This window comes from Ostrea edulis, chromosome 6 (assembly GCF_947568905.1).
Source record: "Ostrea edulis chromosome 6, xbOstEdul1.1, whole genome shotgun sequence".
Classification (NCBI taxonomy): Eukaryota; Metazoa; Mollusca; class Bivalvia; order Ostreida; family Ostreidae; genus Ostrea; species Ostrea edulis.
Genome location: NC_079169.1, coordinates 65,204,708 through 65,226,356, shown reverse-complemented (window position 1 = coordinate 65,226,356; position 21,649 = coordinate 65,204,708). Strand labels below are relative to the sequence as shown.

At 34.0% G+C, this 21,649-nt stretch overlaps 1 protein-coding gene across 2 annotated transcripts; it reads left to right on the top strand.

Moving 5' to 3' along the window:
* Positions 1–422: 422 nt before the first annotated feature.
* LOC125683210 (di-N-acetylchitobiase-like) lies at positions 423–19,995 on the top strand. Of its 2 annotated transcripts, XR_007372826.2 has the most exons (9): positions 502–943; positions 3,665–3,815; positions 5,339–5,553; positions 6,425–6,599; positions 7,805–7,905; positions 8,126–8,317; positions 9,856–9,943; positions 15,352–16,157; positions 16,204–19,995. XR_007372826.2 is itself a non-coding variant. In XM_048924095.2 (8 exons), exons 1-8 carry the CDS (start codon positions 815–817, stop codon positions 15,642–15,644), a joined length of 1,344 nt encoding a protein of 447 aa, XP_048780052.2. In that variant the 5' UTR covers positions 423–814; the 3' UTR covers positions 15,645–19,995. The 2 variants fall into 2 exon arrangements, 1 of the variants encoding a protein (XP_048780052.2); XM_048924095.2 differs by having other exon boundaries at positions 423–943; positions 15,352–19,995.
* The last annotated feature ends 1,654 nt before the right edge of the window (positions 19,996–21,649 follow it).

Genomic DNA, 21,649 nt, shown 5'->3' with positions numbered 1-21,649 from the left:
CCCTTTGCAGGCGACACATGAATTTGCACACTGTATGGGATCATTTTGTCTTCTAAACTTGATTATATTTAAGAAGTAGTGGCCTGCCATTATAAAGTTTATTTAGTTGAATTATATTTAAAGGTTTCGAAAACGGTATACGAATTCCTACAAAATATTATATAAATCCTGCAATTTTCATTAGAATATTAAGAAAGTATTTTAAAATGTATAGTTTGTTAATTGTTATATTATACAATTTTAACATTTGATGGTAAAAATTAAAAACATGTATGCAATTTTGAAAGGAAGAGAGACAACTTTTGGCTCCACTTTATGTTGTTATGACGTAGATTAAACTCAAAACGTGGGAACCAGTCTATTCCTCACCAGCCCCCTAGTAATATTTGTTTTAATGTATTTAGCATGCTCAGGCGTGAATCACTTCTATGTTCAAGCCCAGCTTGATTGTATGTGTATTAAAAAAACTTAGAAAGTACAGCACCGAGGTTTAGTTGTATCACAGGCACCTGAATTTCATACATGTATAGATGGGGTAGGATTTTTCGATCTTTGGCTTTATTTAGCCACTTATTGACAGAAATTCAGGTGCCTGTGGTTGTATAAACTATAGTTCTTCCTCATTCTGAGGAAAAAAACAACAACAACAAACCAAACCCACATTATTAGATTAGTGAGCTAAAGATTGACTGTTCAAAGTCGAAATACCTTTGAAAGACCGGAAGACTACCTGTATTTCCGGAAATGAAATTTTCCTTGACTTTGGCGTGAACGCAAGTTGTTGAATATAACCCCAGTGATACAAACTCTCAGAATGAGAGTTTCGAGCTTAATGTTTTCCGTCATACCGTATATCTGTGTGGCCTTAGCTGATTATGCCGTGAAGCAGTGTCCATGCGACCCGATGTACTGCAGAGTTCATAAATATTCCTTCAATCAAGAGGTTGGTTGTTCTCATCAACGTTCTTTCTTTTTATTTGTTTGTTTATTTTTTTTTTAAATGGTAACATATTGGGAAGGTAAATGCACAGCTGTACGACTCGTCTTAGTCGATGCCTTACAAGTGTTGAAATGACAATGTATCGGAATAGGAACGGTACGTATCTGAATTTTAATCAGTAAATAGATATATTAAAATAGAAAGAAGAAAAAAAATTACACACACACACAATATATATAAATAGATATAGCTTTTTTCTTTTTTCTATTTATTTTATATCTATTTACTGATTAAAATTCAGATGCCTGTGGAATTGGACGTCCTGTATTTAACTTTTAACAGGTTGTAAACACTTCCCCTACAGCGATATGTTCTCAAGAAAATGCGATTATTCCTCTTTAGTGAGAGTAAATTGATATATCCTGCACAACCGAGAAAAACACCCATGGGGTACATCTCTGTGCTTCATGTCAAAAGAAGAAAAAATAAATGCTAAAATGTCTTGATACTTCTGCAAACTGTATACAAATCAAAACTAAAACACATGATATGCATTGTATTTTAGCCTCCTTCCCTCTTGAAGAGTCTTATGCAGCGATGTTGATATGATATGAATTTTATATGATTTATCGACCAATTATGAACCCTCAAGGGGCAATAACGTGAAAGAACACTACTGATTAGAGACATTATATACAAACTAAAGGACATGCATAAATTTCTTGACTATTAATAATTGTCAATTCTATAGAGACAATTCATGCCATGTTGAGTGTGTGTCACACTTGTTCAGCATTGCACAGAATTTGCCATTATTTCCAATCAAAACATCACAACACCTGTTTATGGGAATTAATGTTTACTTTCTAAAGAGGGATAGTTGCAATTTAGCAAGAAAACCTCACTATGGGGGAAGTGATCTCAACCTGTTTAAAGCAGAGTTTAAATCTCACTTGGTTTTATATTCGTAAATTTTTTAGTTCACCTGAGCTGAAAGCCCAAGTGAGCTTTTCTGATCGCCTGTTGTCCATTGACTGTTTAGCGAACCTGAGCCAAAGGCTCAAGTGAGCTTTTCTGATCAAAAGTTGTCCGTCGTCAATTTTCATCTTCCCCAGAACCACTGGGCCAATTTCAACCAAACTTGGCACAAATCATCCTTGGGTGAATGGGATTCAAGTTGTTCAAATGAAGGGCCATTTACATGAAAACTTCCTAACACTGCAGATTGAAGTTTGTTAAAATCATGGCCCCCAGGGGTAGGATAGGGCCAAAGTAGGGGATCAAAGTTTTACATACAAATATATAGGGAAAAATCTTTAAATGTGGGCCAAGATGACTCGTGTGAGAGATGTGGCCCATGTGCCTCTTGCACTCATCCATACATACAGTATTACTGTACATTATACTACATGTAATCTCAGCAAGATTTAACTTGGATTTAATAATTTGACACCAGTGCCAGTCTTCATGAAAACTTATCCTAGCCAGTAGGGCTAGTGGATTTCACATTTTCACTCCAGCCAAATGGAATGTTCTCAAAAATTAATAAGATTTCTAAATTAAAAGTTTCATTACTTTGTTCCATTTGAATTCCATATTTATATTAAATACCGTCTTAGATAGGTCAGTTTTATGAATCAGTTTGTTCTTTTTCTTCTGATTCTGAGAGGGCCGAGTTGTTAGAGCATCATGCTCAAAATCACATGGCCTCTCATCTCTGGTCGGCGCGGGTTCGAATCCCGCTTGTACTGGTAAGTGAGAAAGTTTCCCCGTTTACTTTTGGAAGGTCGGTGGTCTAATTGTATCTGGGTTCTCTCTTCCACCAATAAAAACTGGGCGCCACCAGATAACTGAAAAATTGTTGAGTGGTGGAAAACAGCAAAACAATCAATCTGATTCTGAGCCTGGGCGGTGGTCCTTCTCTTCATATTTCTTGTACTTACTTTAAGTTTCCTTCCCTGTTCTTTTCGCGTCACAGCAATATGACTTTTAAAACATTGTCGGCATTCATTTTGAAGGTCAAGGATATATATTCACATTCTCTAAAATGCATTTTAAACATTTCTGTTCTAGGCATCCTCATAGTGACAAGGAAAACCAAGGAAAGGTTAACTGTAGGAATCCACCAGCTTATTCTGGGAAAATCGAATCGAGAATTTAATGAAATTGAGAAAAATAAAAATGTATTTTGTCTAATTGATACATACCTAATAACTTTGAAGTCAATTTAGCAAGTGGAAATAATTGGCGAATCTTCATTATAACACATTACCATCAAAAAAAGGGAGGAAATTCGAATTTACAGAAAAGTTAGCAATGTTTTCTGAGCGCTTTTAAAAATGAATTGACTGTATTACTGCTAAATGAGGGATTTAATGGACATTAGGACCATGTGGTACTGATTAAAATACATGTACCAGTAAAAAATCTGAACAATGGTGAACAAACCTTCAGATTGACAGTTTTCAAAAACTTAAAGATCATTTGGGTCTTAAAATTATTATGATATCAGTGTCTTTAATGCTGAAGAATTTGACCTGCTCTTGAATATATCTCCTTGTTAATTTGAACATTGTTAATGAATGCACGTTTTGACATATTACCAGTAAGGTTAATTTCCCTTCATTATTCAGAGTATTCACAGTCATAATGACTAACAGTAAAGTTATGTTAAACTAGTTTGAAATAATTTATTAGCATTGAAATGTATTTTTATCATAACAGGTAGCAATTGTTGCAGAAGGCAAAACAGACCACACGAAATGGCTCTGGCATGACATCACCACAGTCATTGCCACAGAGACTGTCAGTGAATCTAAAGCCCAGAAACTTATGTGTACTGCCCACCAAAATCATGCCAACTTTGCATTTACAGGTAATGCATCAACTGTTTTTTCAAAAAAGTTTATCTAGTATGTTTTTCTGATAAAATACGTATGCAACAACAGATTTTATTGAAACCAATTTGGGGCCTTAAGTAGGACTGAAACAATTAATTGAAATATTGATACTGTTCAATATAAACTCTCGATTCAATGTTCAATTCATTGCCTCAATTTTCGGTTCGATACGTTAATTACAAACTGGTTCAGTAAAATACATCAGGCTTGGTCTGTACTGTTGTTTGCCTTAAGTCTTCCAAAAATGATAATAAACTTTATCAGTTTAAAATACAGTAATTAAATTTTTCTTTATGGTTATTTTTGGTTTCTTCTGTAAATTGCATCGTATTGAAAGTATTGAATTGTGGCATAAGTATTGCAATATGTATCGTATCGTGAAGGGGGCGTATCTTTTCAGCCCTACCCTTAAGGGCATACAAGTAAAGAGCAACATGCAAAACATATATGTTACTTGCAAAATACAGATTGATGAAATAAATCTATTGATGCCACTTAATGGGTTGAGGGTACAGTCATACACATACTCTCGGCTGAGATTCGGCTTGGCTAAATATTTGGACGGGTGCCTTCGCTGAATCTCGGTGCAGTCCTTCATAGTTTCAAGTCTGGAAATTTACTTTCGGCTTTGGTCGGTGCTAGCAATTAATGTGCACTTAGGTGACTCTGCTGTTCGCTTCAAATAAGTGATTTGACTGTTAAATTATCTCTCTATCACTATTAATTTTGCATTGCTTACCGTCTAAGTGTGAAAATCCGAAAATGAAAATAGTCACTAAATTTTCTGATCAAATGATGACTTCCATGGCACAATATTTTATCTCCTGAAATTGAAGAGTTCCTATAGTCTGTATTTTCGAGTTACTGATACATTTTATCTCCACATACCATCTTGTATATCGCTAATTTAAAAAAAAAAACTATTGGAACTCTTCAATTTTGGGAGATAAAATATTGCACCATGGAAGTCATCATTTGAACGAAAAATTTAGTGACTATTTTCATTTTCGGATTTTCATACTTAGATGGTAAGCAATGAAAAATTAATAGTGATAGAGAGATAATTTTAACAGTCAAATCACTTATTTGAAGCGAACAGCAGATTTACCCGAGTGCTCATTAATTGCTAGCACCAACCAAAGCCAAAAGTAAATTTCCAGACATGAATTATGAAAGACTGCTCCGAGATTTGGTGAAGGTGTCAGTCCAAATAGTCAGCCAAGCCGAATCTCAGCCGAGATTATCATACACAGTGTATACAGTAAGGGATATATATTTACAATACAGATATCATAAATATGCCAAACACCTTAATTATTCAGTATAAGTACTTACTATTGCTTGATTCCAAATTTTGTAAGTTGTATATAGGATTTATCATTGTAAAGGATTCATTAGTACTTGTAAAATTTTGCGAATGGATAAAAATGTAAATTTCCTAGACATGAATAACCAAAGGAGTTGAGTCCCTAATACCGAGGCTTTGTTTGGTTTTCAGAGAAAGTACCGACAAATACAAACACATCTGATCCAGCTCTGTTAAGTTGGTTAGACAAGGTGATTAAAAAGAGAGATAGGCTTTATGCAGACTATGTAGCCTTAGATTTGCTTGAGCTGTTAGGACAATGCCAGGCTGACAATACCCATGTCACAGAAGTGTTGGAGTTGCTGAAGTTCATAGTCACCAAATCTTTCACGACACAGAATGCTGAGGTAAGAATGAGTTCATCTTAGGAGGTATGACACATTATTGTAATGGCTGATTTCCTTATTGTTGTACATATCCCCCACTTTGAAGTTGTTCCATCCATATCAGGTTTCTGTGATGCATTATCCTTAGTGATGGGCAGTCGGACCAAAAACCATAATCGATTATCGGCAATAATCGGACACATGTAATCGATTATAATTGGAATTGGCATTTAAGTGTTTTCCCTCAAAATAGATAACAGAATCATTAAATGTATGGAAACAACATTTGAATTCTTCTTTGTTTCATTTGTTCACAGGTGAATAAATCAGAATTTCAATATATCAAGTAGTGGAATTTATCTATAATCTCAATGTATCAAAGATATCAGAGATAGACTCCTTTATTTGACTCCTGAATGTCGTTGTTACCATCCTTCATATCTCCCGCCATTTTGTTTGCTTATTTTTGATCGGTTTTGACATACAGAAAATAAGATTTGAACAAAGTTGAAGTGATTTCCGGATTTTGTTTGGTCAACGATGTCGGCGACTTTTATTTTGTAATCAGTTAGTAGCATCGTAGGTCTCTGAACGACTGACAATCGATCATCGGCGACAATCGTTTCATCACTAGTTATCCTCCTTAAAGGTTCTGTAAAGATTATGGTTACACTGTACCGTACCTACTAGTATGTACATTATCAGAAGATTCACTTTCAATATATAGTAATATTTTTGAAGACATTGAAATCATTTGAATGACAAATAGATGCAATTCTGCAAGTTTTACTCTGCCTGAAAAAATAACAGATTGTAAAATTTTTGGCCGCAATTTACCATTATGACCAGCTTTTGATGATAAGCCTACCTGTTGGTGTGCTTTGATTTACAGTTGCTCTGTATAGTTCCCTACAAGCCGCCCTGTTACAACGGTGACTGCAGCTTGTCCAAATACATGGCAGAGCACTGTGCAGCTTTTATCACGAGTCCTGAAAGTTTTATTACGTGTGATACCAACACAAATTGCATTGCCAAAGCTACTATGCCAATGACATCTGTAGTGTTTGGTAAGTATTTTTAGTGATTTGTTAGTATTTACATTGACAGCTGTTACTAGTAATGTTTTGTAAGAATTTTATCATGACAGTGTCAGTATTTTGTAAGGATTTTATCATGTTAGTGTTTGGTAAGGATTTGATCATGTTAGTGTTTGGTAAGGATTTGATCATGTTAGTGTTTGGTAAGGATTTGATCATGTTAGTGTTTGGTAAGGATTTGATCATGTTAGTGTTTGGTAAGGATTTTATCATGTTAGTGTTTGGTAAGAATTTTATCATGTTAGTGTTTGGTAAGGATTTTATCATGTTAGTGTTTGGTAAGGATTCATCATGACAATTTTAGTCTTTGATAAATGTTTTATAATGACAGCTTCACTATTTGGTAAGGGTTTTATCATGAAAACATTAATACTTGTGTATGGATAAGAATTAAGGTATTCCATGTTAACAAACATATTTCATAATAATAAATGGATGGTGGAAGAGTTTGTTAAACTTAGTAATTCACCATAGGAATTTACGAAATTTTGATGACTGTTTAATTTATTTTACCTTGAATTTTACATAGAAGTCTATGGAAAGAGCATATTTTATAGTATCTTTTAAGGAAATTATATTTTCTTACTAATTTCTTAATGAAAAGTTACATAACCATTGTCTTTATGAAATAAAATTGATTATTTCCCACTCATATAATTAGAAAATAAAAAATTTCTTATTTTTATCAAGGGTAGATAACTCTTCCAAAAATTCTTGAGTGCAAAAAAGATCAACTGCTAATCACTTACCAGTCATGTGAATTTGATCTACCTCACTCTCATCATTGTTTTACAATAAACATTTAGATCATTCAAATATTGTTCAATCATCTTTCATTATACATGTACATTGAATACTTTAAGAGCCTGTTGCAGCTGGTGCTCCAGAGCTATATTTGATCTGTGATTCAGGTTATTGTTTCGTAGATAATCAATCAGAATCATACTGGCTACACATGCTTTCACAGGCGAAAAGTTTCCTTTTCTTCCAAAGACAGCTGACTTTTTTCCATTTTGGAAATGCAGGATATTATTCTCTTACTTATTCTTACAGATGACTCCGACACACAGTGACAAATTAATAAATGAAGTTACCTGTATTTTCAGCTAACAGATTGCTGTGATCTATAAAGCTCTTACGGCTGATTAATTACACATTTTCTTGTCTCTTTGAAGGTGTGGAATTATACATTGATCATGGCATTTCCCCAGACAAGCTGATTATCGGAATTCCTTGGCATGGTTTTGATTATACTTGTGTGAATATTACTAAAAACGTACGTAAGACTCTTCAGAAGATTAGGACTGTTTGATAACCATTTTCTCTGATGGATTAATTCATATTGAAAGTCTGATTTCAAGTGAAACTCATTATGTTTTAGAAATTGTGTACAGTATACCCATTTTAGACAAAACAAAATAATTTAACATTTCATACTTCTTGCATGATTATAGATAATGTTGATGACTAACAATATTTTTGTACTAAACCTGCAGAAAAAAGCTGGAGGGAGGAAAGACGAAATGACCTGCAAATTTGCTAAAGAAAATGGCTCTGAAGTGTGTGATTTGTCCCATAGAAAGAAAATAAGCCTGGCAGAAATCAAGGCAAGCTATCCAGAGCAATACAAGTCTGCCAAGTCGCATCATTTCCAAAAAATCTACAGATCTGACTACATCAATGTAATGGTAAGTTGTTAAAATACCATGCACTGAGTAATTGTAGAAACTTTTGATGATAGCATCCAGTAGATTTAAACTACAATCGAAGCTGTGAGGATATAGTGGGTAGATTTTGCCTGACACTGTGGAGGGCTGGAATCTCCTTGAATTTGATATAGGGTCATAGAGGTGAATATGGAGTGAGGGGGGGGGGGGGGTGATGAGTGCAAGTGTTGGGTTCAGTCTGGGATGGAAAAAATTCTGTAGGCATTATGATAATCTCGCAGTAAAATTCTGTCATAGTAAGGAGCTACAAACAGCTACATTTGCTTTGTTTTCCTTCCTTTATTTTACTAATCAGGAGGAATATAAGTCACATCATTATGATATACAATCAGTCATACATTACACTAAGTCACAACCTACACTCTAATTTGCAACATACACTGTAAGTTACAACATACACTGTAAGTTACAACATACACTGTAAGTTACAACATACACTGTAATTGACAGCATACACTCTAATTGACAACATACACTCTAATTTACAACATACACTGTAAGTTACAACATACACTCTAACTTACAACATACACTCTAATTTACAACATACACTCTAATTTACAACATACACTGTAAGTTACAACATACACTCTAATTGACAGCATACACTCTAATTGACAACATACACTCTAATTTACAACATACACTGTAAGTTACAACATACACTCTAACTTACAACATACACTCTAATTTACAACATACACTGTAAGTTACAACATACACTCTAACTTACAACATACACTCTAATTTACAACATACACTCTAATTTACAACATACACTGTAAGTTACAACATACACTCTAATTGACAGCATACACTCTAATTGACAACATACACTCTAATTGACAACATACACTAAGTTACAACATACACTCTAACTTACAACATACACTGTAAGTTACAACATACACTAAGTTACAACATACACTGTAAGTTACAACATACACTCTAATTGACAACATACACTCTAATTTACAACATACACTGTAAGTTACAACATACACTCTAACTTACAACATACACTCTAATTGACAACATACACTCTAATTTACAACATACACTGTAAGTTACAACATACACTCTAATTGACAGCATACACTCTAATTGACAACATACACTCTAATTTACAACATACACTGTAAGTTACAACATACACTGTAAGTTACAACATACACTCTAACTTACAACATACACTCTAATTTACAACATACACTGTAAGTTACAACATACACTTTAACTTACAATATACACAGTAACTTACAACATACACTCTAATTTACAACATACACTGTAAGTTACAACATACACTTTAACTTACAATATACACAGTAACTTACAACATACACTCTAATTTACAACATACACAGTAACTCATGACATACACCATAATTTACATAATCTAATCTTTTATTTTCGATAGATATGAATGTTATTTGTGCATATAATATTGGGACTATAAAACGCCAGAATACTTTAACACAGCGATGCCTTCATTACAGAAAAATGGACAGCAGCATCAGATTTGGTATGAAGGACATGACAGTCTCCTAGACAAATACATGTTCATCAGAAGCCTACAGTTGAAAGGTCAGTCACATGCATTTATAGTGTCAGGTTTGACCAATTCAGAAATTCTATTGTATTCAGTTGTTACACTTGCTTTGTTGAGGCAGAAGAAAATTATTCCGATATCATTTCAGAATTAACTACTATTGATCAGCCTACACACCTGAATATGAATGATTGATTTAATGACCTTGCAATTATACAAACCATAATTACATTGTCACGCGTGATGATGCATTGTCTTCATTGATTTTATATCATGGAACACTTTTTGGACTCTGGAATTGATTGTCATCCATTCGTGTTCTTTCGTTTGACCTCATATTGAATTTTAGGAATGCTACATTGTGTTGTTTTACGTCCTTTTTGAGAATTTGGTTCCTATAAATATTGAAGGTTATAGGTGAAAGCTCAAGGTCACTTTAAGGGAAATCATTAAGTAGCTTAAGGACAAGATTTCTCCATCTATATGCAAATTTTGTTAGACTTGCATGATTGTGAAAGCTTCTTATCACTTCTCAAAGTTAAGAGATAAATGATCAAGTTCATGATTGGAAATTCCAAAATTTCTTGTAATAAAGATTTTGACTGACTATGAGGTATAGCGTTATGTACAAAGACCTTGGTTTCTATTGGTTTTCAAGATTACTGGTGAAAACTGAAGGTTACTGGAGGGTAATTAAAAAATTTATTGTATACAAGATTAAAGCTAAATTCTAACATTTATCATCCAGTTTTCTTTATCCAACTTTAAGGTAGGTAAATACTATTCAAAATTTCTGTCAATCAAATTTTTTTTTCATTTAAATAACTTTAACAACTCATAAACTATTAAACTAAAAAACCCATATTAAACATACCTTTGCGGGTTCATTTTTATACTATGTGCTACAGAGCACATATATCCCCAAATGCAATTGCCAAATTTTAACACAAGGATGCATGATCTCATATTTTATTTATTTATGCACCAAAGCACATCATATTAAGCTATAATATATAAAAACCAATAGATATTCATTTACTGAGACAATTTTTAAAGATATTCAATTGAAAACACACATAATTGCTGTTTAATCTACTCACATCCTTCAGAACAAAATCACAGAATATCGCAATTTTGAAAAATTCTCAAAATCTAATTGTTTACATCCCAGTTTTTCTTTAAAAATATTTAGAATTATATCTAAGGTTAACAAAAAAACATATTTTACCGTAGTTGACCAGATATATTTTGCAAAATGGTCTCTTGAATATGTAAACTCCCATTTTTTAATTTAAGTTTTACAATTATTTTTTGCACACTTTGAAAATAGTAAAATGTAACAGCAAGCAAATACAGTCTTAAAATCAAGATTAACAGAATATAACAATATATATATATATATATATGTAAAACATACTGAAAATTTTCACCCCCACCCCTTCCTTTTTCTCACAATTTTTGTGTGTGTGTGTTATTTTTTTGCTATCAATCATATCTTACATAAAAATACATACATGCTATATCACACTTGTAGAAAAAATAAATGTAGTGTAACATACGTGTAGATTCTAGCAACTACAACTCATATACAAATAATTTTGTTTCTTGAAAGTACTTACTGGTATGAAGAAAAGTTCAAATATTCAACAACTTTGCTGATGATTTTCTGAGACTTTGTAATTCTGGGTTTCTTTGAACCACACACTAAAACAGTTTGAATTCCACTGTGAGGGTCACGCCTATGTATGATTTTTAACTTCTTCAGCCTTAGATTGCAAGCTATGAGCCTTTTAGAGATCAGTGTAGATATTACATTGCTTTGTACCATTGGAGCTAGTGAGGACTTGACACTATAATAATTCATGGTAAATATATCTGAAGATTCACATTTGAATGCTAAATTTGACTCATACAGTTCTCGTAAACTACAAACAGACAAAGAAGTTATAACCGGAACTTTCTAGTCGGTGTTTAAAATTTAAAACCGGATACGTGAAAGCACGGCCTTTCCATTAGTAATTAAAGACCTGTTTTCTTATTGGTTTCCAAAGTAATGTAAATGTCAAGGTCACTACTGTACAGGAAATTAAAATTTTTGCTGTGTAAGATATTAGTTGTATTTCTTGTTCAATTTTTATCAAACTTTTCATGCAGAAAAGTGAGAAGTCAAAGTCTCTGGAAGGGGGGGGGGGGTCAAATTTCTTCTCAACTACTTAAGCTCCCCAAAAATTTTCCAGGGAGCATATAGTTGCCATTGTGTCCGCTCGTCAATCCAAGCTCATATCTCTTATCATTAGAAATTTATCATAATTCCTTTTGTACCAAGGTCATTTTGGAAAGGTCAAGGTCACTCAGAACATATACCTTAAAAAGGAAAAAAAATTCCTTATTTCAACAGATAACAAGCAAATGGCGTTCAGACGAAGATGACTCAGAGTCAATTTATAAAGGTCAAGGCCGTTCAGAACATAACCTTATACAGTAAAATATCTGTATCGAGAATATGGTTTATCTCGAATACCCCGCTTGAGTCGAAGTCGACCGCTGGTCCCGGTCGTTTTCCCTATATAAATGATTTAAAAAACTTCTGATATTTCGAACACGGTAATCTCGAATACTCCGCTTATGTCGAAGTATTTTCTAGGTCCCATACCCTAAATTCACCTGGTTTATCTCGAAGTGCAGTAAATTTTCCGCTCTGCTTACCATACCTGGCGTCGTTAAGTCGCACATTCACACCCGGGGCTACATAAATTATAATTAATGACCGCTAATCCACGCTCGCTTTTCCAAGCAGACCCAGGTCGCAATAAATAGTCCAACAGCTTAGGTGATTAGTGAAGCCATCCAACATTACGGCTAAAGTTCACTGCCAATTATGAACTAACACACCCGATTCCAGGGACAGTGTTTTGAATGACGCATGCTCTATCATTAACATGTGGGTTAGATAAACGCACAAAATCGTCGAAGTACGCTTGAAGCTTACGCTCTTAATAACGATAACGCATTTAATAATACACGCTTCATCATTAAAACTAGTACAGAGAAAACACGAAAATTTATTTAATAGACATTTAAAAGTTTTTTTTTTAATCCGTCTTTTTTGTTTCTTACGTGATGGGTTCTTTCATTACAACGCAAAAACTACATCCCAGTCGAGCGACATCAGTAAACTTAAAGTAAGCATACAGGCACGATCATCTTAATTTTGAAACACATTGTGAATTCAATTGGATGTTTATATATATTTAAAAAAACGAAATGTTTGTCTTTGAAATTCCACAATATTAATTTATCAACTTGAATTAAACTATAAGAAACAGCAACAGGTTTTTAGCTCACCTGAACCGAAGGTTCAAGTGAGCTATTCTGATCACATTTTGTCCGGCGTCCGTCTGTCTGTCTGTCCGTCTGTCTGTAAACTTTTCACATTTTCGACTTCTTCTACAGAACCACTGGGCCAATTTCAACCTAACTTGGCCAAAAGCATCCTTAGGTGAAGGGCTTTCAAGTTTGTTCAAATGAAGGGCCATGTCCCTTTCAAAGGGGAGATAATCACAAAAATGCAAAAATAGGGTGGGGTCATTTAAAAATCTTCTTCTCAAGAACCACTGAGCCAGAAGAGCTGAAATTTACCTGAAAGCTTCCTGACATATTGCAGATTCAAGTTTGTTCAAATCATGGCCCCCGGTGGTAGGATGGGGCCACAAGGGGGGATCAAAGTTTTACATACAAATATATAGGGAAAAACTTTAAAAATCTTCTTCTCAAGAACCACTAAGCCAGAAAAACTGAGATTTACATGGAAGCTTCCTTACATAATGCAAATTCAAGTTTGTTCAAATCATGGGCTCCGGGGGTTGGATGGGGCCACAATAGGGGATCAAAGTTTTACATACAAATATATAGGAAAAATCTTCTTCTCAAGAACCACTGAGCCAGAAAAGCTGATTTTTACATGAAAACTTTCTGACATAGTGCAGATTCAAGTTTGTTCAAATCATGGGCTCCGGGGGTAGGATGGGGCCACAAGGGGGATCAAAGTTTTACATACAAATATATAGTTAAAATCTTTTTCTCAATAACCACTGAGTCAGAAAAGCTGATATTTACAAGAAAACTTTCTGACATAGTGCAGATTCAAGTTTGTTCAAATCATGGTCCCCGGGGTGTAGGATGGGGCCACAAGTGGGGGGGGGGGGGGGGGGGGGGGTTGGGTTGGTTCAAAGTTTTACATACAAATATAGAAAAAAGCTTTAAAAGAACCATTGGGCCAAAGAAGTTGACATTTACATGAAAGCTTTCTGACATAGTGTAGATTCAAGTTTGCAAAGGGTAGTTTGGGCCATAATAGGGACCAAGGTTTTACATGCAAATATATATGGAAAGTCTTCAGGTATGGGCCAAGGTGACTCAGGTGAGCGATGTGGCCCATGGGCCTCTTGTTTGTTTATAATGCGAATCCCATACTATGCATCAAATATCCTCCTTCAAAAAATATCCAAGATCGATTTTGGATATCTCGAACCCCCGGATATCTCGGAAGTTTTTTCGAGGTCCCTCGGACTTCGAGATAGAGATATTTTACTGTATATGAAAATACCTCCATTTCAACAATATTTCAACAGTTGTTGATCATTGTGCTTGTCATTTATCATGAAGTAGTTCTTTGGTTAGATGTAGTCCGGGGCGCATCCATCAGTTTTACTGATAGTCTTGTTTTTATTATGCCCCCCTTCAAAGAAAAGGGGCATGTTGCTTTGCACCTGTTGGTATGTCGGTTGGTAGACCACATGTTGTCCACTCAATATCTTGAGAAATATTCACTTGATCATAATGATATTTCATATGTTGGTTATGAGTAGAAGAGGGCATATATTTCAAATATACATATTATAAGAAAACTGCCATGCACCAATATTTAGGATCCTACTGGTTTTCAAGGTGAAATGTAAAATATTGGAATGGAAATTTCAAACTTCCACGTTTTGATTTCAATAGCACTTGCAGTAATGTTATCTTACGATAAGCCTTTTTGCAAGGAGATCCCCCACTTTACCAAGGTAAAATCAGATGAAAATTTCACAAGAGATGATGAAAGGTTATCTTATGCAGATTGACCACAATGCATAAAGTGAAAATGCTGTTTTTTTATATTCTGCCAAGAAGTACATCCATACAGGAAAAATTTGAACATTCAATAACTCACGATTTCTTGTAAAAAGTTGCAAAACATTATTTGATTTTTTTAGTTGAATATTCTTATCTATCACAGTTTTAAGACCATCATGTATTTAGGTTGATCTCCTTAAAAGGTGCACATATTTTCAACTTTCTCTAATTTAATCGAGTGACAAATCTATGAAACTACACCTATAGCCAATAATTGTAGCAGATACTGAGTTGATATCCAGTGAAGTGACTGATTTTATTTTTCTAGGAATGGTGATTTGGACCGGGGATGATTTATCTGCAAAAGGTATTGAAGATGACGTGGAGTGGAACTGGATTCTTCACGGTCTGTTTAGTAAAGGCGAGATACAGGAACACGATCTGAACATGGCGGGCACTGTGGCAGGGGTCAGTGTTGCCTGCTTTGTCTTGGGCAGTCTGCTGGGATTTGCATTTGGTTGTGCATTAATGAGGAGAAGAATGAACAGGAGGGGCCTCAGACTTCCGTTCCACAAAGACGAAGAGGAGACGGATTTCCACGATGATGATAACACACTATAGAACAGGCATTCAATTCTCATGTTAGTTATTGTCAATTTGTAAAATTCATTATTTCTCTCTAAGTTATCCAGAAGCAGTTTCTGAGAGAGAGGGTTTATTAACCAAGTAATCAAAGGTTACTCTTATTGTTTTGTAATTGACTAGAATTGAATGAATAGCTGTTGTTGAAATCCTTCGGTGCACCGAGTTCTCTGATCAAAATCATCATAGCATTTCAAGTACCCATGTTTATCCAAGTTATTGTATTGCATCAGATTTTCCTCAAAATGTCCTGTTTCTACAGATAGAGCTAGATCTTGGGTAACAGAGAATAGAAATCTCACCTCTTCATAAACAAAATGTTACCCTAGTAAGACATATACTTGTACATTCCGCTTTTGTATTTGTTATGCATGATCATTTTTATTTATTAACTACCACGCAATAATCTGTGTGCAATGGTATGTAGATATGTGTATATTGTATAGCTGTATGTGAATACATTTCATATGTAGATACGTGTATATTGTATAGGTGTATGTGAATACATTTCATACGTAGATACGTGTATATTGTATAGGTGTATGTGAATACGTTTCATACGTAGATCTGTTCCCACCAGATTCTGTCTATATCTTATTTTGAAGTGTAACATGATAACATGCACTGCTAGAGAGAAAACTTCTACAAATCAGTGATATGCATGCTATCTTCATGTATATAGCATGTGTACAAAATAAAACACATCAACTTAGGATCTATTTAGGGTGCTCCTTTCATGCCTCTGGTTGATTCATGACTAGGGGTACCTGCTTGTTGATTCATGACTAGAGGTACCTGCTTGTTGGTTAATGACTAGGGGTACCTGCTTGTTGGTTGATGACTAGGGGCACCTGCTTGTTGGTTGATGACTAGGGGTACCTGCTTGTCAGTCTATTTTTGTCTTGTTGATGTCTGTTTAAGATTTATTTAAAACCACTGTAACATTCAGAATCTTTTAAGATCAGGATTCGTTTTATAAATCCGTTAGTGATGGGATGTAGTTATTTACGAGGTAGGTCAAAGGAGAATCAAGATTGAAATAATCTCATTGTAGCTGAATCATTTTTACCAATGGAGATTTAACAATTTAAGTCTACCATTTGTAGGTGATTAGAATTCAACATAATTAAACCAAACAGAAGTTTGAAAAGGGAATTGTCACCACTAGAGGGCAAAGCATTTATAAGTTTGGCTTCTTTTTTTTTTCATTTTTAAAGATGATGAATTGCGTGTATCATCTTACATGTAAATTTTAAAATTGATCATTTAGTCATGGATCATTGTTGTAAACTAAGAGTCACATTCACAAACAAACATTTCATATTGAATTTCACTGTACGTTTCATATTACGGTTTCAATGTTAAATTTCATAACATACATTTACTACTTAAATTTTTTTTATCAAAAGTCTGTGTAGGAGTTATAGATGTTGTGATACTGGGGTGTGGCATTCTTAGTGTGGTGCAGTTAATTAAGTGTTGTGTTTGTTGGTTTCACAATATTTTATTCTTAAATTCCCCGTGGATGTGATCATATTCAAGTTTTATTTATACCAATGTGCATCTATACCAATGTGCAACTAATCATGCTATGATTAATTTCACTGACGACCAGATGGAACAGTTCTGTATAGCAGAAAAAGGATTTTCCCCAGGTTTAAATCTGCCCAGAGTTGCTACATTAAAGTTATGAATAAATTTATTTTTGCTATGTTTTAAAATCACCCAATGGGCAACTGAAATTAATTCCAGTATGAAGTGACAGTAGAATTTAGTTTTTCAAATTTATATACTGTCTAATGCAATTCCCTTACAAACTTAATATATACTATGCAAAAGACAGTGTCAGATAACAGATACCATTTAAAATGGGTTTGTTACAGGTTTGATTAGAACTTTTACCTTATACCGGTATGAATTTACTAGATCTATTGCATGGTAAATTATAAGAGTTTTAGAAAATGTATTGGGGGGAAATATTGGTTATCGAAGAAGAAAATAAAATAAGATGACAGTCATTTTGTACTGCAGTTCTTTTTTATCATACATGTTATATGTCAAAGCTAAAGAGAGATGTAGAATTTGTGTATTGTACCTGTAAATATTTTTGTTATATGAATTTATAGCACATTACTGATGATGTTCTTGTGTAGAAACCAAAGTTGTTTTAAAATTGAATTTTGACATGCATTGTATCTTTTACTTTATGATAGAAAGGGGAAGAGTTCAATATTGATTTATTCAAACACTGTACACAATGTGAAATAACTGCATGCTGTAACAAGGAATAATTTTCAACAGGGATAACCTTATTTGAATACTGATTGTGTGTACAATATATATCATTTTAGCCCCTCTATATTTAGATAAAATACATTGTTGTATTAAGCCTTTTATTACTCATTGCTATTGATGTTTTCTTTTGAATGAAAAAGTTAAGTATCAATTACAAGCTGTAAATTTGAGTACCGGGACACTATCACATTTTATTGCAGAGGTATATACTAGAGTGCAGAATGTGTATCATTTTATTTCTTTTTTCTGTCAGTACACATTGTGTAAAAAAAATGTACTATGCATGGGTTCAAAATTGTAATCTGCATTAGATGTCGCGCAAATCTGTAGAAAACCATATGAACTGTTAAATCACAAATGTCCATGGTCTGAGATTTTTTTGTGTGTGTGTTTGTTGGGAGCATAATTTCATTCTTGTAAAGTTGTCATTCGTGGTGGTACAGTGAAACTCGGTTACGGCGAATACCTGGGGTCCCATTGATTGACACTTCGATACAGCTGTAATTCACTACATTTGTATAACAAATTATTTTTACAATTTATAACAATTTGATGCAAGGACAATTTACAAAGCATAGAATATGCGAAATACCCATCTTTCTGTAGATGGTAAAAAAAATTGATTATTGCGATGAAATATGACAGTGTATTAGCTTATTATGGAAACTTACAGCTGTTTAATTGTGTGTACTATTTTAAATCAACTGACTCAGAAAATTAAACTCGCCATATAAAATTTATTTTTTTAAGTACATTTAACAGTATGATCATTAATAGATTCTTTGATTAAAATAAAATTTGGCTAGTTTTTTTAAATTAGAATATCACACCACCTGAAACATGATTTACCTGCCACTTGTTAGAACACATGGTTAATCATGATAATTCTCTTCATAGACATATTAATTATGAGAGGTTACTAATGGAGAAATGAGTGCATAAAATATTAGTAATGAGATGTCCAAACTACTCCAAAGATAAAGAAGAAAAGTAGAAACAATGCGAAAAATGAGGTCAATCAGTCACATGTTATTCAAAATGAGGTCAATCAGTCACATGTAATTCACGATGAGGTCAATCAGTCACATGTAATTCACAATGAGGTCAATCAGTCACATGTAATTCACAATGAGGTCAATCAGTCACATGTAATTCACAATGATTTTCTATGAAAAAGAATTCATTACAGACAGTTTTAATACATGTGGGAATAAAAATTAGCTTGTTATAACCAAATTCTTATCAGGTTTTTAATGAAGGAAGTATGAAGAATGCTGTCAATACATCAGAAAAACTTTGTTATATCTGTAAATTCGCTGTAGCCGTGTCCGCACTAAATGAGTTTTACTTTAGTTCACTTTCTTGTGGGGACTTCAATTCGCGAGTAGAAAATTAGACCCACCCCTTCAGTAGAAATACAAATAGCTTTATTCAAGGTACGTGAGCCTGTATCTGAATTAGAAATTGTTTATGCATGTAGTTATATAAAGGGCATATACACTGTACCCCCAAAATTTCACGTTATATTTTCTTGAAAAAAAGAAAGACATATTTTGTATTTCAAAGAAAATTTAATATTTTGAAGTTTGAAAAATAAAAAGTTTTGTAATTTCTACAGTTAATTTTTTTTCGTCCTCTCTGTCAGTATGGCAATTATTTTTTTGATATGTACTTGAATGTGATCAGTGGATTGCAGTGTGTGCTGAAATATTTTTTGATGTGCTGCTTGCTGTATTTCTGTGTTGATGCTTTCCTACGACAATACATTCACAAAATCTTGTGCTGTAGTGTTTAACTGGACAAAAAAAATATTAATTTTATGTCAACATATTAATTGAATATGTATGTTTTTCTATTTTAATTTTTTTTTTTACAATGAATACATATCAATGCCATGATCTTTCATTTTAGATGATTTGTGTGATTTTTTTTTTTAAGATTGATTTTTGAAATGGTAATTTGTGTAATTTTTAAACATTTAATTTTATTGCACGATGATACAATTTTGATGCCCAATGAAATGCAGAAAAGAATAGTGTTGTTTTGTCTTTTTAATGATCAGTGAAATGCTACATGTACATGTCTTCTGTGAAAAAGACTCGTGTAAAAATATTTATGAAAACCATCGGGGAATATGATTTTTCTTGGGTGAATAAATCTTCATATCTCCCGAACATTCATGCAATAAATTGTCTATTATACCAAAACAAAGCAAGACTAAGAAAATTCATTTGCAATTAGGTCCGCTCATCTATACATTGTATTTTAGATGACATTGTCCTAACGGTAACACTGTTACGTCAACAAAATAGAAAGTTTAAACAACGAAATACAGTGATGTGATAGCCAGTTTTTAGCTCACCTGAGCTGAAAGCTAAAGTGAGCTTTTCTGATCGCTTTTTGTCCGTCGTCTGTCTGTCTGTCTGTTAAACTTTTAACATTTTCGACTTCTTCTCCAGAACCACTGGGCCAATTTCAACCAAACATGGCCAAAAGCATCCTTGGGTGAAGGGCTTTCAAGTTTGTTCAAATGAAGGGCCATGTCCCTTTCAAAGGGGAGATAATCACAAAAATGGGGTGGGGTCATTTAAAAATCTTCTCAAGAACCACTAAGCCAGAAAAGCTGAGATTTACATGAAAGCTTCCTGACATAATGCATATTCAAGTTTGTTCAAATCATGGGCTCCGGAGGTTGGATGGGGCCACAATAGGGGATCAAAGTTTTACATACAAATATATAGGAAAAATCTTCTTCTCAAGAACCACTGAGCCAGAAAAGCTGATTTTTACATGAAAACTTTCTGACATAGTGCAGATTCAAGTTTGTTCAAATCATGGCCCCCAAGGGTAGGATGGGGCCACAAGGGGGATCAAAGTTTTACATACAAATATATAGTTAAAATCTTTTTCTCAATAACCACTGAGTCAGAAAAGCTGATATTTACAAGAAAACTTTCTGACATAGTGCAGATTCAAGTTTGTTCAAATCATGGCCCCCGGGGGTAGGGTGGGGCCACAAGTGGGGGGGGGGGGGTCAAAGTTTTACATACAAATATAGGAAAAAGCTTTAAAAATCTTCTCAAGAACCATTGGGCCAAAGAAGTTGACATATACATGAAAACTTTCTGACATAGTGTAGATTCAAGTTTGCAAAGGGTAGTTTGGGCCATAATAGTGACTAAGGTTTTACATGCAAATATATATGGAAAGTCTTCAGATATGGGCCAAGGTGACTCAGGTGAGCGATGTGGCCCATGGGCCTCTTGTTGTATTTCCATTCTCCTTGAATGCTAATTTACTTGCTTGTCTTTGTATTGATCAACCAAAATCAGGCGATTTTAACTGTGTATCAGAGACCCGCATATTTTGAGCCTTATGAACTATGGAAGTACAATGACTCGGACGTATTGTGACGTCACAATAAACTATGTTTACCTAACCTTAAAATTTATTGAAAATGCACGAGGCTGCAGAAGAGGTGAAATATGATGGGGAGATATGATGTTTTATCATCCCTGGCACGTGACTGTCTAAACCAATCAGATTACGCATCGCATAGAATTTTCATACTGAGGTATATGATCAATTGTTTTTGTACTTTAAATCTGTCCGTCTGTCTGTTACAAAATCTTGTGAACGCTTCTCCTTCTGTATAGCGTATTGGATAGACTTGAGACTTTGTACAATAT